The sequence below is a fragment of the Balaenoptera ricei genome, chromosome 11 (genome assembly GCF_028023285.1).
Source record: "Balaenoptera ricei isolate mBalRic1 chromosome 11, mBalRic1.hap2, whole genome shotgun sequence".
Classification (NCBI taxonomy): domain Eukaryota; kingdom Metazoa; phylum Chordata; class Mammalia; order Artiodactyla; family Balaenopteridae; genus Balaenoptera; species Balaenoptera ricei.
Genome location: NC_082649.1, coordinates 101014241 through 101030483, shown reverse-complemented (window position 1 = coordinate 101030483; position 16243 = coordinate 101014241). Strand labels below are relative to the sequence as shown.

Sequence of the window (16243 nt, the reverse complement as noted above, 5' to 3'; positions counted from 1 at the left end):
GTGGGGAGAGAAGAGGCAGAAGAAGAGAAAGGAGACAGGAGTTCCGGGCAAAAGGCACGTGCAAAAGCCCTGCAGCAGGAGGGCACGCAGCACTCCTGAGGGGAGCACAGAAGGACTTGGGGCTGGATACACACAGGGGCCAGGCCATGCAGAGTCCTGTACACCACGTGAAGGAATTCGGTGTCTATCCTTAGAGCATGGGAGAGAAAGCATTGCTATGCTTCATTCTGAGAGTGACATGATCAGATTTGCTTCTCAGAGGACTGCCTGGGGTGATGTGGGGATGGACTTGGGGGAGGTCTGAGCAGCACAAGGAGCCCCGTTAGGAGGCACTGCAGGAAAGCAGAGGAAAGACCATGAAGCTCAGATTGGGGTGGTGGCAGAAGAAACGCAAAGGCGGCAGACCGACAGAAGTTTAGGACACGAAATCTATGGGACACGGGGGTGGGAAAGGACGGAGAGGTGTCTAGCAGGCTGCCCAGATTTCTGGCTCTCGTGACTGGATGGATGACGGTGTCATCGAGACAGCGATGCCCAGAAGAGGGCCAGACCTGGGCGAAGATCATGAGTTCAGCTTGGAGATAATGAATTCGAGGAGCTGGAGAAGGCAGCAGGGGGTTGGATAACGCAGTCCAGGGTCCAGAGGAGGTTCAGGCTGGAGAATGTGGTCACTAGGGTCGTGGGCACCAGACTCCCCCAGAAGAGAAAACAAACTGAAAAGAGAGAAACCTGGAGGGATTCCAACAGTTCTCCATCTTATCCGTGAGGGCACCAGGGCTTACAGAGGAAGAGTGGCTTCTCAGGAGTCAAAGTCCTGGTAAGAGGAGGCAGGAAATAAAATGTGAAGCCAGACCACAACTGCAGGAGCTCACACTGAAAACAATGCCTATTTCTGGAAGAAGAGGATAAAAAAATTCAAAGAAACTTCATGACTCAAGGAACACGAAAGAGCAACTGGAATTATGTGAAAGCAAGTGAACAAGATCCACGCCATAAAGGCCAGAGTGACCTCAAGTGAAGTGATACGTAGGTTTCACAGAAATCATTTCTTCAGTGCTCTGCTCAAGTCCACAAGTGACTCTGCCTGTCCACAGGAACTCTCTCCTCTCTACATGCACACACCACGTGCCCATTAAGTGTCTGGCATTACGCTAAATGCAGAGGATGCGCTGTGGGGTACGACACGGTCTCTGTGCTAATGCTGCTCACGGGCTGGTCGGTGATACGGGCAAGGCAGACAAGCAGCAAACCAGAATTACACGCGAGCCCAGTCACTGCCAGGAGACAGGCTGCTACCAGGACACAGAAGAGGGATATCAAACAGTATAAGGAATCTGCCAGCGCTTCCCAGGGGTGATGAACCGGAAAGGGGGTTGGGTGAGGCATTAGCCAAGTGCAGGAAGGACAACGGACAGGTGTGACTGAAGGTGGGAAGATGGGGGAAGATGGGGGGATCAGGGGCGTCTGGAGGTCACAGTTGCAGCCGCAGCACAGGATGCATCTTGGGGAGCATCAGAAGGTGAGGCTAGAGGGATAGGCAGGCGCCAGGTTTGAGGAGGCGCCGAATGCTAATTATTTCTGACTTTATCTTGAAGTCAACAGGAACCACAGAAGGGTTTTAAGTACAAGAGTGACACAATGCAATTTCTGTGTTAGAAAACGTGTTTGGGCAGCAGTGTGGGGAATGGATGGGACATTCAGGACCACAGAAGGGAGGTCTGCCAGGAGGCCATGAAACTCCTAAGAGCCCACCAATCTGCACAGCTTCTGGTGATCCTGTCTACAAGAAGACTGGGCACAGGTGCACAGATAAACAACCAAAAGTATCATCCATATTATTTCGTTGGCACTTCTCTTCCGTGACTTGAGTTTCTAGTTAACTTTCCACAAGTCAATGTCTCATCTCCCCTAGAAGGCAAGAACAGGTATAATCATATTTCATACTTTCTGGATCACAGGAGGTGCTCAGTATATGGGCTGAGCCATGCCAGGCTTTCCTGAGATCGACCTTAACCAAGCGAAGGATCTGTGTCTGACTTGGCCAGTGGCTGGCCTCCAGGTCAGGGCCCTGGCAAACTCGCCAAGACCGCCTCAAAGGAGACTCCAGAGAGTCGTCCGGTCTTTAAAAACTGGCTGCTGCTGAGAAAGAAAGAAAGTGAGCACCTGCTGTATGCTGGGCATTTTATACACATCATCATGTTTCACCTTCAGCAGCCGTGTAGGAGGCAGGATTAGCACCACAGAACAGGTAGACCCGGGTGAAGAAAGGGTGTGCGAATTCCCCAAGGTCACAGAGCTACGAGGTGGCAATGCTGGGTATCAAAGCCAGACTTATTTGATTCCAAATGTCAAGCAGGGACCGCCTCTCCCCCAGTGACATGAGAATGGGATGGAAGAAAGTGCAAAGGCTTTGGAATGAGACAATTCGGCCGTGTGACTGAGTCTCATTTTTGTCAAACAGAAAATGCAGATACTGAGAATACCTATTTCACCAAGTTATTACATGACCCAGTACATGAAAGCCCCTTTTAAACTGTCACGTGCTCTGCAAATTGTTATTTCAGTAGAGCTGCCCTCTGGGGAGGACCAGGTGTTCACCACACACAACATGAAATCCAGCTGCTTTGACACCCGGGCCGTTCCGCCCCGCCTGCCGTCACAACACGGCCTCGCCCTTGACTGGGCTTCACATCATCAGTGGTTGGTCTCACGGCTACTAATTTAGCTACAGTTCCGTGAACATGCCTGGGGTGGTGGTGGCGGGGAGAATTTTAATAAAAATCCAGTCCTCAGTCATCAATTTAAACAGGGCTCCCTCTGAAAAACAAAATGCTAATGTGTTTGAGAAAAAAAGTGTACTTAAAAAAAGGTATCTGAAGTTCAGGCTAAGGAAGAGTCAGGGCACCAGTGAGAGGCCTGTCTCTTCTCAGCTCTGATATATCTACACAGCAACTGAAATTCTCCCACTTAATTTCAAAACTGCATAATACTCATCATCAATTTTTTTATTTTGAACTTTCAGGGTCCAATATGGCTAAGACGGCTTACTATGTATCTCATCACATCTAAATGACACAGTACTCTTTCCCTCATTCAGAAGAATTGTATTCAGGGCCTGGGACAAGGGCTGGCCATTACGATGACACAGATACATCAGACTTGGTCCCTGCCCTCTGAGAGCTTACAGTCTAACAGCACAAAAGGCAGTGTATGCAAGCGAGTGAGTGGAGCAGGCAAGGGGGGGGTCAGGGGGCAAGGGCAGTGAGTTCAGAGGAGACAGTCACACCTGCCACACCATGAGAAGGCCTCACCGTGGAGGCGGGGTTTCAACAAGGGGAGAGAGTTTCTTAGAATCCCCACAGGCAGGACCTATTTCAGGAAGATGATACAACACAAGGACAAAGAGAGATGTAGGAAAAGTTCTAGGTGTATTTGCTTAGGGGGAATGTCTGGTGGAAAACAGAGAAGCTTAGCTGGAGCAACGGTTTGTGAGGAAAATAGTGGAAGATGAGGCAGGCAAGGTGGTCTGGAGGCAGAAGGAAGACACCGTGAACTCTTGATCCGTGAGCGACACAGGGAACGTGAGGGGTCTGAGGGAGATCCTTCCCATGGGGAAGCGAGAGACTCTCACTGTCCAGGAGTGAGAGGACCAGGACCTGAACTACCATGGGAGCTCTGGCAATAAGCGAAAATATAGATACAAAATGTATCAGGAAGAAAAACTGAAATAACTTTACCACCAAGAGGAAGTGAGGAATCCAAAATTACTCTGAGGTGCCACAGAGCTAAGAAAATCTGGCGGAGGAGCTGATTTGGGAACTGCAGGGGTGGAAGAGGGTAAAGATAAAGAAATGTTCTGAAATGTTCTTTGGAGGGCTTAAGAAACCTAATAAACGAGTACAAATCTTGCAGTGGTCTATCATAACATGAACATCAGATTTTCTTACTGGATAATAAAATGGTACTCAAAAGTTTCTCTGACCTTGGTCCTTTGACCTTGGAAGAAATCACTGTAGTGTTTAAGCAAGGAAACCAGCACCATGTTCTCATCATACTTGATTAAGAAGTAAGGCAGTGCTGGGACTCCTTCTGTTTGACAAAGATCATCATATGCTCGTTCAAGGGCTTGAATCTGAAAACAGGAAACACTGAGTTATTCTCTAGACAATTATATACCTAGCTCTGAGCTAAAAATTAACATAAAATAAAAGGTATTACTTTCAAGCCAGAAGACTGTAAAAGACTGATCACACTTTTGCAGCAAACAAACGTAAGAGTGCCCCAAATCATACCACCTCACTTTTATATAATGCTTTCCATGTGCATGGTGAAGGGTCTCAGACAGGGGCACAAAGGGACATTGTATGGAACAGCATGATGGCTCCCGGTTCCCTAAGATGTCACCACAAAGGTTTAGAGAGGTAGCCGAATATTATCTCTCCTGTGATAGCCAAGCATGAATCTACCACAGATGAATTTTTTCCTGACCCTTTCTATAATTTTTAACAGCTTTATTGACACATGCTTACTTCACTTACAATACAGTTGACTCATTCACAGTGCACAATTCAATGTTGTTTTTAGCATGTTCACAGGAATTTGCAACCATCACCCCAGTAACTTGAGAACATTTTTGTCCCCATTAAAAGAAACCTCTAACCCATCACCAGTCAATCCCCAGGTATACTCTTTTTCTCCCACTTACATTTCTCCTTAGAAAATTAATTCCACAAAACCACAACCTTTGACTTGTCTTAGTAACTGAGCTTATTATTGTTTTTAATTAATAAGGTCTTCTCCCTGGCTTCGGAATTCAGGGTTTTAGCGAATGATGCGCTTCATGAACTCAAGTCATCTTGCCACTCAATCTTTGCCTCAACAACAATCAGAATTTGGGGCTTGAGGGTCTGTGTCCTACCAACCTGATTATTTCCATTGCTCTCCTGGGAACCATCTCTAATGACCTTATCATCTTTCTTCAACTGCAAAGACTAGCTCTGCATGTACTGTTCTTAATGTAGAAGCTCTGCAACTTGGCACAAAGGAAGGAGGATATCTCCTATTTGGTTTCAAAGACTCCCTCCCCAAAGTATATTGCCTCATGATCCCCACACTGAGAGTGGAGACCACACTTTGGCAAACTCCTGCAGTCTTTCAAAATGTTTCTGTAATTCCTCCCTACTGGCTTTTAGCATTTCAACAAATGTTGCTGAGAACCTGGAGGAGTGTTGCTCGCTACTCTTCAAAACGTGCTTACAGACATTGTGCAAGTAAGTCTGCTTCCAGTACCAGCTCTGGAGGATTCCACAGGAACCACCTCTTCATCCAGACAAGTGCCAGTGTGTCTTTAGAATGAGCTAGATAAACTATTCATGCACGTTAAACCCAGTTTTACCTGCGTTTTGTTTTATTTGTTGATACCTGTTGTGGTGAGAACCTTTGATCCAAGTCCACTGGCCCCCGAATGAGGGGTATACTCTCTGGAAGGCAGAGAGCGGGGGAGCAAAACCAATAGTAGAAGTGGTACTTCTTTAGATCCTAGAAGAAGCAATATAACATGTCAGAACAGCGCCCATGGTTAAACTGAAATGCACCTATTAATTTAACTTCCCAGTAGCTACATAAGACAGAAAAATTTAATGCACGCAAGATACAACCAGCTTGTCAGAAATTCTCATCTCCAGCAGAACTCATGATAGGATATGGAAACTCTGTGTTCATCCAAAATATTCCCACACACCACACACTAATATATCATGATAGACATAATATATTTTATCGGCCACTTGCTAACAGGAAGTATTCAGTAAGTAACTGACATTGTCGGCATCATTGTTTAATACACAAAATCACCCTGGGAGGTAACTGTTATCATCCCATTTTATAGACAGGAAACTGAAGCTTAGAGAGGGGTGAAAAAGCCTGAACAAAACAAAGATACTAAGTGGCAGAGAGGAGAGCAGAATTCTCCTTCCAACACTTAGGCTCCTGTCCACGGTTCCACACGTACATAGTGTGCCATCGGTGGAGGTACGACCTCCAGTTACCACTCTTTTCACAACTGAATGAACTAAGCATGCTATTAAAGTTATTAAAATGTGCTATTCATAACCTATATATGCCTGAGATAATATAATGCTGTTTTCAGAAATGCCATGTTGGTGAAATTCAAGTCAACGACTAAGCACTTGCTGTGTACAAGGCAAAATGTTAGACACTCTGACAATAAGAAGATGAATAAAACCCAGTCCAGCCCTCGGGCAGCTCAGTCTCTGCAGGGAGCAGAGATAAAGTAAGTACATGATTAGCTGTATGAGTCACAGAAGAGGTTCTCCGAGCTAAGGAGCATAGATGATAGAAGAGGTCACATCTTCAGGGGTGTATGTGGCTGTCCCCTGACCAGGGGAGGCGATGCAGGGGCAGTGACCTGTGAGGCTGTTCTAGATGCCATTCCCACTCAGGTCAAAGGCTCTCGCCTCTGAATTCCTGCACCAGGTGTGGCCTGAGTCACTCACATGGGAGGACCCCGTGGTTATGTGGGTATCTGACAGCTTCCCCGCCAGTCCGTTACCACTGACCACTATGCAGTTTATTTGGCTACTTAATATTTCCTCTCGAATCTTGCTAAGAATAAAGAGGGGATGGCTGGTTGATGACTTTTCATTGAGATACAATTCATGTACCATGAAAGTCGCCATGTTAAAGCGTACGAGTGGTTTTCTACTATAGTGACAAGGTTGTGTCACTATCCCCACCAATTTCAGAACATACACATCACCCCAAAAAGAAACCCCAACAGCAGAAGCTCCCCATTGGTTTATTAGTTAGAAATACCATTCACAGAAACTCTTCATTTACCTCACTCTCGTCCCCTGGAAACTCCTAGTCTGTTTTCTGTCTCTATGGATTTGCCTGTTCTGGGCTTTTCAAGTAAATGGAGTCATACTAGATGACTTTTTAAATATAAACTTACACATAAACGTGTGTCCAGATGAAAAAGTCTAGTAATTATAGTTTCCACAGTCTTTAATTCTGCCCACTAATTGATCAACTAAGAACAAATTCCCTTTGACAACAGCAAAGCAAACTGCAAAACTGAAATTAATAAAGTGTCTGTACCTTTGAGTCCTAAAAAGAGTAGAAAGGAAGGCAGAAAACACCTCCAGAGATTATTCTCTCTTCTTTGTATTTAAATGATTTGTCATAATTGATCTTTAGTAAAAGGTTAAACAATTCAAGATGAAGGACTTCACAGTTTCTAAGAAGCTTCATCGAGTCATCTTCAAAAGTCAAAAGGCTTGAATTTCTTAGAATTTTTTTGGGATACAAAGGATCTCGATTACATTAAACATAAAGCCCTTTGTGTCTGATGATTTTTTAAGACAGAGACTTTTAATTGTTTTAAAGTCAGGCTAAGAATGCTCAGTAGAAAGGGCAACAGGGCCAATGCACATAATGACTCTGGGAAATGCCTTAAAACTTTAAGTGGGAGCTAATACTATTTTCTCAGTTAAATGCAAATTGTCAATTAGATTATACTAACTAGAATTCTTGGTACAGAAAATGTATTGATGTTAAAGTAAAAAAACCAAAAGTCTTTAATTAGCACTGCTTATATTTATCCTAGTAGTGACCTTACGAAATTACTCAAATTTACAAATTATCAGTGCCAAATTGGGCATAGTAATCCCTTGAAGAATTTGAACCTTTTTCTATCTCCCCACTATCACACAGAAAGCATTTTAACTTGTTGGAAAATGTGCTCCTTGTAGATGGCCCCCCGGGGTATCGCCTCCAGTTTGGACCCTGTCTCTCTCTCCTTTGCCTTGGGCAGTACATCAGAGAGGCAGCATGAGGAAGAAATGGAGGACTAGTTCGTGGGGGACGAAGAAGGCAAGACCTATAACTTGGCAAACGAAAAAAAAGAAGAAAAATGTAGGGAAGAGGGTTAATATCTGAAGCGGATGAAGTTGGGGTGAAACAGCCAACACACTTAATACGCGTCAACATCAGTATGCTTACATGCCCACCCCAAAGAATGTATTATAAAGAAATAAAGAGGAAAAGAAAATCAGCGTGGCCGACATCGTTCACTGTAACATTTTTTTATAATAGTGAAGACTGAAAACAACCTAGACGTCCCCAAGTCTGAAGAACATACACTTGACAGAATATTATACTGTCAACATAATCATAAAGGATAAATTAGTTTTATATGTAGATACATGGATACACACACATATGCATATATATGTATATACACACATACGCGTGTGTGCACATGTGCATGTAGCTGGTACTTCTACAATCAGCCCTTACCTTCCTCCCACTTTCCCCATCACCACGACCAGATCCTTTCCCTGCTTCCCTAGGCAGCAGATGTTACCCTAATGTGATTTTTTTCTCCTCTTCAAGGCTGCCCTTAAGGTTCACTTTAATTAGGTCTCACTTGCATAAAATATTTTTCTTTCTTAAAAAAACAGTTGTGTGGACAATCTATGTAGGGTGATCCCCTCTCATCTAGAAGCCACCTGGGGATGGCTAAGATCCCCGAGTCGTCACCTGTTCCTCGTGTCGATGGACCCAGCAACTGAGCTCTGTGGCGCTGAACTTAACAAAGACGTTAGCAATGATGAACTGTTGCTCTGGAACCCGACTCTGTCACATCCTAAATGATGAGAGTCGGGCAACAACCACCAATACGATCAGTAAGAATGAATTACTTCTGCATCAGTGGAAAGCGCCAGCACCATCCGGCCACTAACAGAGCACTTCTTTAACAGCCATGACTTGACTAACACAAGGGAAAAGCTTCGGGGAGAAGAGAGCAGACTGCCCCCCTGGCGCACTGGGCCTGGCCAGGGCAGTCAGCAGTCTAGATGCCGCCGAGGCCGTGGACTTACCGCAAACGTCAAGAGGAGGAACTTGTTGAGGAGGACAGGGTGGTCGAGAGCAGCCCCCGATCTGATGGAGTCCCAGATCTGCCAGAAGAAGGGAAAGCATCACGGTAGGCTCCAGGGTCTCCTCCCTCCCAGGCACACGTGGAGCTGCCCGGCAGCAAGCCCTCCTGCCCGCAGGCCCAGCCCCACTCATCATGGGCGCTGACGTGCGTCACCGCTCACTCTGCCCCCTTCCCACTGCCTCTCCCCCAGCCCCACTCCCTGCAGAGACTGAGGAAAGTCAGAGAACCCAGAAGCCTCCTCTCAGTGGGGCTCAGCATCAGAGGAGGCAACCAGCCTGTTTACAGCTTCGTTACTTCCTCCAACAAGTATTTACTTATTCTCAACTACAGAGCAAGCACATCGGGGCCACAGAAAGAGGAGACACAGCCCCCACCCTCAAGAAGCTAACAGGCTGTGAGAGAGCCAGGCGTCCATGTCTGTACACCACTAGGCAGCAGGTGCCCTCACAGGAGGGCGGACAGTTCCTGGGAGGAGCCCTGACCTCGGCTAAGGACACGGGAGGGAAAGGAGCCAGGGAGGCGCTCCGGAGGCAGTGATCTGAGCTAGGTACAGGGATTTCTTAAAAGTCTTCTTTGGGATTATCTTTCCCTGAAGAAGAAAACAATCCAGTTTATGGACACTCAGCAAGGGCTGTGACTGGAAGCAGAAGCCGGTCCTGGTCAGCGGCTGCGACTGCAAGACGCTTTAGTGGCTAAGATTAGTTGCTAAACTTCGTGGCACTAAGCAAGACAAACAGTTGTGTCAATAAGAGCCACTGCCCACATGTGAGTGGAAGAGGGAAACAGGGAAAGAGAAGTTCCTGCTATTGAAATAATAACCTTGGAGGAGCTGGACTGCAGGAGAGCAGGCCCCCCTTCTGAAAAACCAGGGTGGGGCGGGAACTGCTGGGGGTGGGGGAGGCTGAGCCCCGGACGAGGGATGGGGGTAGGATTCCTGTGGGGCGCAACGTGCTTTTTTCGATGAGGGCCTAAGACCTGACCCACCTCTTTGGAGTCAGCCTTTGACATGTGCAGCCAAAGCAGGAGCCCAGGAGCAGTCGAGCCGCAGGCCAAGTTAATCAACCATGGTCACCCATCCCAAGGGACGGGAAGGACTTCCTCCTCAGGCCAAAGGCAGGAGACTTCCCTCTCTGACCACGACCCTCACATAAATCAGACTCTTTTCTAAGACTAGTGTGAAGACCATCGACTAAGTGGGTGTTAGAGGGGCTGGGATAAACTGCCCCTCATTTATTCCTCACACTAACTCAGACGTGAAGAAGTAAAAGAAAGACATTCCAGGCAGAGAGAACATCATGTCCCAAGGAGAGAGGAGAGAACAAAAAGTGGTGAAGGAAGGAATTCTAAGTGATTTGCTATGACTGGGTCAAAGACAGCGAGGGCAAGAGTGACAGGACAGAAAGGCCACAGGGCCACAGAGGCCAGGCCACAGGGAGCCTTGTAAATGAGATGGAGCCATTTAGATTCAGCCCTGAGGATACTGGAGAGACTACATGATCAGCTATGACAGCATTACAGTGCTTAGGACTAGAAAGCCTCTTCAAGGGGCACAAAGAACAGAGAACCCAAATGCATTCAGACACAGGAACAGAACTCTCTCACAGAGAGAGCTCAGGCTGCTGCAGAATGCTAACTGGAGGTCAGCAGCAGAGCTTTCACACCCTGCCCTGCCCTGACCCTCCAGCCTATCCCCAGGCGAGGGCCTGGCTGTCTCCTCCCGTCAACACAGAAGCCCACAGTTATATACTGGCTATATACCAGCTTCTATGACAGACTCATGCACCTCACGATCAGAGGCATCATGCCTGCGGGACCATGGAAAATACGACAGGTACCTCTTGTTTCCCAGCTAACCTCGTTTGCTGCCTGTTCCAGAAGTAGCTTCTTATCTGCAGCCTTGAAAGCCTCGAGTGTGTTGGTGTTACACAGCGTTCCAACCGCGGGGCAGCAGCGGGCTGGTGTGGGAGCATTCCTGGATACGGAGAAACACGGTTAACACGCACAGCTGGGACTCAGAGAGCCAGGGACTGACAAACAAACCAGACTACAGCGGGAGACAAGGACAGCGCTCTGCAGGGCAAAGGGAAGACTGATTCATATTTCCCTGGAAAAAGATGAATATCATTGCTTCAGAGGTAAAAACAGGCACTATACCCACCCCAAAGCCTCTATATTCCCCTTCCCCTAATCCCTTGGCATGCTCTTCTTCCACTGCCCCCAAATATAAGTTATTTTCCCATTTTAAAAAATTCTTTCCCATCTCTCACCTGAAAGGGAAACATGATTTATGGAGCTTCTACTGTGCCAAGAACTATACAAGGTTTCAGTTCTCAGAAGAGTTGTTCTCTGACTTCAGGTTTAAGTAACTTGCTTACGGTCACATAACAGAACTGCTCTCAAATCAGAACTGGTTGACTCTAAGGTACTGTGTTGCCCACTTCCCACTCAAGCACTCCCAGGCATCAACGCCCTGCTGCAAACCCTCCTCTTCCAGGAAGCCATCCGTCCTCCCTTTCTCTGGTAACAAGCATAATTTATTTTAGAGTGTTTTCAAGACCAACATTCACACACCCACCCTGAGGACCGTAAGCTCCTTGAGGGCAGGGGCACTCCTCCCTCCTCTGCCTGCCCCATGCCCTCTCCTGCCGAAAACAGGCTGTGCATGGAGCTGCTGCGGGGCACGGCCCCGTGGGCGTCGGAGCCAAACAGTGCGATGAGACACGCTGCACCCGGGCCACCTGTGTGGCCATGTCTTGCCACATGTGTGTCACATTCTGCACTGTCGCCAAAGGCCTCAGAGTAATCAAGGTCAGGGGAGGAGAAGGATGAGATGATTCTGAACACAAACTCAGATGTGGAAAAACCTGGTCTCATCTCTAACATGATTAACTTGTGTTTCAGAGGTTACAGATGCTAAATGAAAACAGTACTCGTTTCATTAGTAGTTGAATACTGTGGTCACAACTACTGCAGAGAGGATGCATTTTTACTGATTACACTGATGGTAGCTGTACGGTTTAAAAGACCCAGCGTTTCTTCCTTTGGAGTCTGAGTAAAATTGGGTTGGGAGCGGGGGAGTGCTGCAAGGAGAGATCTAAACCTAGAACAGGTGTGGAGGTTCCACCAAATGCTAGGTCCTGGGAGAGAAGTAACTTCCAAAGGCCAGAGCCTTCCTTTGGGAGCTGATGAGTCAGCGGATCACAGGCTGTTTGTCACCACTCTACTCCAATGGAAGAATATTCTTCATCCAGGTGAGATAAGGACATCAAGGATAGTCTTGAGGAGAAAAAGAAATCACAAAGGGACAAGATTAAGCCTAGAGGGAAGAAGAAGGAAGCAGAGTAGTTGGTAAACTAGGCCTTCCACATTCGGACGTGGCTTTATGAAATGACTGCTGAAACAGAGGGAAGGATGCTCTGATCGAATCTGGTTCCCTTCCTCTTAGAGTCCAGATGTCCCGGGTGTGCAAATGCCAGGCCAAAGTCTTGCTCTGAGAGCGGAGGAAACTAAGCAGAAGAATGCAAGCAGCTGCCAGGACGGCGACACTCCTAGGACAACAGCCCTCGTGCGAGTTAATTACTGAGGACAAGCTGAGTTTCAAAGGAGAAGCATTTTTCATGACTAAAGTTCCACCAGGGGAGGTGGCCAAGAGAAAGAATTTAGGAAGTGATAATTCGAGGGAAAGCCATTCTAGCAGTTTCTCCAGGTTCAAGTTCCACTCGTTCTACAAAGAGGTGGTTCAGATAAGGACTGGAAAGAGCCCTAGACTTGGAAACTACAGAATTTAGTCCAAATCCTGATCCTGGATATTTATGAGTTTAGTTTCCTATGATTCCATTTCTATGAAATATCCAGAAGAGCCAAATCCATAAAGCGAGAAAGTAGATTCATGGTTGCCTAGTGCTGAGGAAAGGGAGAAGGGAGGAATGGAGAGTGACTGCTAAGGGGCACAGGGCTCCTCTCTGGGCTGATGAAAATGTTCTGGAATTAGACAGTGGTGGTGGCTGCACAACCTCATGAGTATACGAAAAAGTGCTGAATTGTACATTTTAAAAGGGTTAATTTTATGGTATGTGAAGTGTATCTCAATAAAGCTATTTTAAAAAACCAGAATTAGAAATCTTCCCCAGCTCTTAAAGCCAACAGTGAACTCTCAAAAATGTACACACTAACCAGGTAAAGAATGGATCCTACAAAGGCCTGAAGCCTGGGCCTGCCTGGGGATGTTCCATCTGGACATTTGACCTTCATGTCTCTCAGTCTCACAGTGATAACTCAGGAAAGCACCTCGGCTGTTCTGGAATCTCTTGGACAAAGGCAGGCATGCGGCCAGAGCCTCCAGGACAGACAGGCAGTGGGGGCGGCCGGGATGGAATAGATTCCCCCAAAAGAAGCACAGAGGTCGCTTTTCACACCCGGAGAAAGCTTTGCTACGTGTGCACAGCTTCGCATGTCCGTGGGGAGCTTTGGGAACCTAAGTCACACCCGGCCTGGGGGCACGACTGCATTACTTACTGCGTTCTGTAACAGTGTCTGAGTTTCTGTCCGTCACATCTTGTAACAGAGTCCATTGGTGCCTTTCCACCAACCACACCATATCCCGTTTGGACAGCCAGGGCCTCAGACTGCTTGTGCAACTGACTCTAGCAACTACCTGAGCAACCAGTACACGTTAGACCTGAGTTAGGTGCTAGCGAGACAGCGGAGAATAAGGGAGCCTGTGCCCTGCACAGATGATTTCACATCTGAGTCTTATTTCCTCAGCTACTGCTTAAGTTCTTTGATGGCAAGCGTTATGCCTTCTATTTCTCTTATTAAGTCCAACTTGAGGCTTAGAAAAGAAAAATCTTTCTTATGACTACATAGATAAATGTTCCTCAATGGACTTTTTTTTTTTTACCAGCTTCAAATCTGTATAGAGATTGTCCACCAAAATCTATTTTCCCTTCCTTCAACAGAAATAATTCTCTGATGCTTGTAGCTCAGCACCATCTCTCCCAGTCTTCCCTGCGAGAAAGGTGAGGCCTCGAGCTCTCCCTGATGGAATCTGAGGGGGTGATGCACGGCCCCACCCCGCGAGGGCCTTTAAGAGGGTGGGTGTGTCTCTTCTGATTTTCACTCTGGATCTCCTCCACCTCTATCTATTGCTACCAGAAGGCGACACTTCAGTTTTCAGCAGCACACAAAGGCAAGCCCTCCAGGACGATGGAGCCGTAAGAGGGAAGAAGACCGGACCCCCACCCTGGACTACTGAAGGGGTACGAAACGGACTTCCTCTGTGTCTGGGCCGCTACGTGCTGGGGCCTGGCTCATCAGCACGCCCTGCCCTGAGACAGCGCCCTCCAGTGCAAGACGGTTGGCGCCTGATGAAATACCACTTGACTGACAATTCACCTAAAACAATGTAGAGGACGGGATCCTGTACTGCTAACTGCTGGCAGAGACCCGTCAGGCTTCCAGGGTCTCAGAGTAAAAGAGATTTATCTGGTCCTGCGCAAAGCTGAGGTATACTTGGCATCTATAAAAGAGTACTAGGACTGTTAGCTCTTCGACTGTATCTTATTCTTCTCTGTATGTCCAGGGCCCATCACAGTCTGTTATCAAGACACAGAGGAAGCAATCAATAAGTATTTCTGAAATGACTATTAGCTCTCCACGTTTATTCCAGCAGTGCTTTCACTGTAATGCCAATACCTGTCTTCTACCTCCATCCAGAGCTCCTCTAGAGTTCCCCATTTCTTAAGGCTTTTTATTCCTAACACCTACACATCCTGCATACAAGAAGCATTCGGTGTTGGATGAATAAGTTCACAAAGATTTTCCCTACAAACCCATGCAGATGTTCAGCAATAAAAGCAAAGACAGAACAATAATAATGAAAATAATTTGGATACAAAGACCTCGTTTCTCCTGAGGAGCCCCAAGTGTCTCTATTAAACTTCCTAACTGTCTTGGTCTGCCTGAGTGGCTGTTAACACGACACCGCAGACTGGGTGGCTACTAAGCATTAGACATTTATCCCTCACAGTTCTGAAGCTGAAAGTCCAAGATCAAGGGGTCTGCACAGTCAGGTTCTGGTGAAGATCCTCTTCCTGTTGCAGACTGCCTGCTTCCAGTTATGGCCTTGCAGGGTGGAGGGGGCGAGCTAGCTCTCCGGGGCCTCTGTTAGAAGGACGCTAATCCCATTCACGAGAGCCCTGCCCTCATGCCCTCACCACCTCCCAAAGCCCTACTTCCTCAGACGATAACCCTGGGCACTGGCTTTTCAACATATGCATTTTTGAAGAACACAAACATTCGAACCGCAGCACCAACCATCCTAAGAAAAGGGGACCCAGGAAATCACAAACTTTTAAAACTGGAAGGAATATTAGAAGCTGGGAGTTACAGATGAGGAAACTGAAGCTGAGAAAATGAAAAGGACTTATTCCAGGTAACACAGTTAATCAGCTGCAGATACCAGGCCTTCAGGCTTCCAATCCAGGGCTCCTATGTCTTATTCTTGCTCATCTCCCCCAGTGCCTACCACGGAGCCTCACACGAGTATTCAAAAGCCAAATCACAAATTATGACCAGGAAAATAGAGCAATCTGTGTGAAAGCCATAGCTGCAGGATCACAGATTTTCTTACCTCCTTCAACTAAAATTTCTGGATTGCTAAAGTTTAAGATGCTTGGACTTTGAAACAAGATCAAACCTAACTTCTGTGAACTGCATTTTTCTATAATTAATTGTGCCAAAGAATAAAATTATTGCAACTCAAAAAATAACAACTTTCAGTCTAGTATCAGAATAGACGGGAGCGAGGGTAGCTTGCAATAAACGTTGGACTCTCCAGATTAATGTAGCAGACTACACTGCTGCTATTCCCCCTCTACCAGCTCCAGATAATTCAACCCTGTACAATGAATATACTTTCCTCATTATCTGTTAATTGCTCCAAAAGTAAGTTAGTCTTTGCCAACACAGGAGAGAGATAACTAAGATTTAATTTGTTTTCAGAAGCAATCACAAGGACTTATTATGGAGCAAGAAAGCTCTGAAGGGAACGAGAAGCATCAACACATACCTTTTAAAGATATAAAGACTAACATCATTTTCGATTCATGTTGTACAATTCAATTTCACAATTTGATTGTGATAGAGGAATAAAATGTATTGACTTCTGAAGAGATTTTTGTTTTCTAATTCTAGGGAGACTTTATTTGAGACGCCCTAACCTTTGACTACCGCCATGTTCAGGCGGTCCTCAGCAAACACCTCTTCCCTTTCCCCAGACCC

The 16243-nt window shown here is 46.6% G+C and overlaps 1 protein-coding gene across 8 annotated transcripts in view; it reads right to left on the bottom strand.

Annotated features, from left to right (window-relative positions):
* ATG7 (autophagy related 7) overlaps positions 1-16243 on the bottom strand; it is a 326752-nt gene that overhangs the window by 201057 nt on the left and 109452 nt on the right. For all 8 annotated transcript variants that reach the window (XM_059940379.1, XM_059940378.1, XM_059940376.1 and 5 more), the window contains exons 4-7: positions 10817-10934; positions 8904-8981; positions 5422-5538; positions 3983-4132 (exon numbers count right to left, since the gene is read on the bottom strand). In XM_059940379.1, the coding sequence (XP_059796362.1) occupies positions 3983-4132; positions 5422-5538; positions 8904-8981; positions 10817-10934 (463 nt within the window). The remainder of the gene's footprint in view (positions 1-3982; positions 4133-5421; positions 5539-8903; positions 8982-10816; positions 10935-16243) is intronic.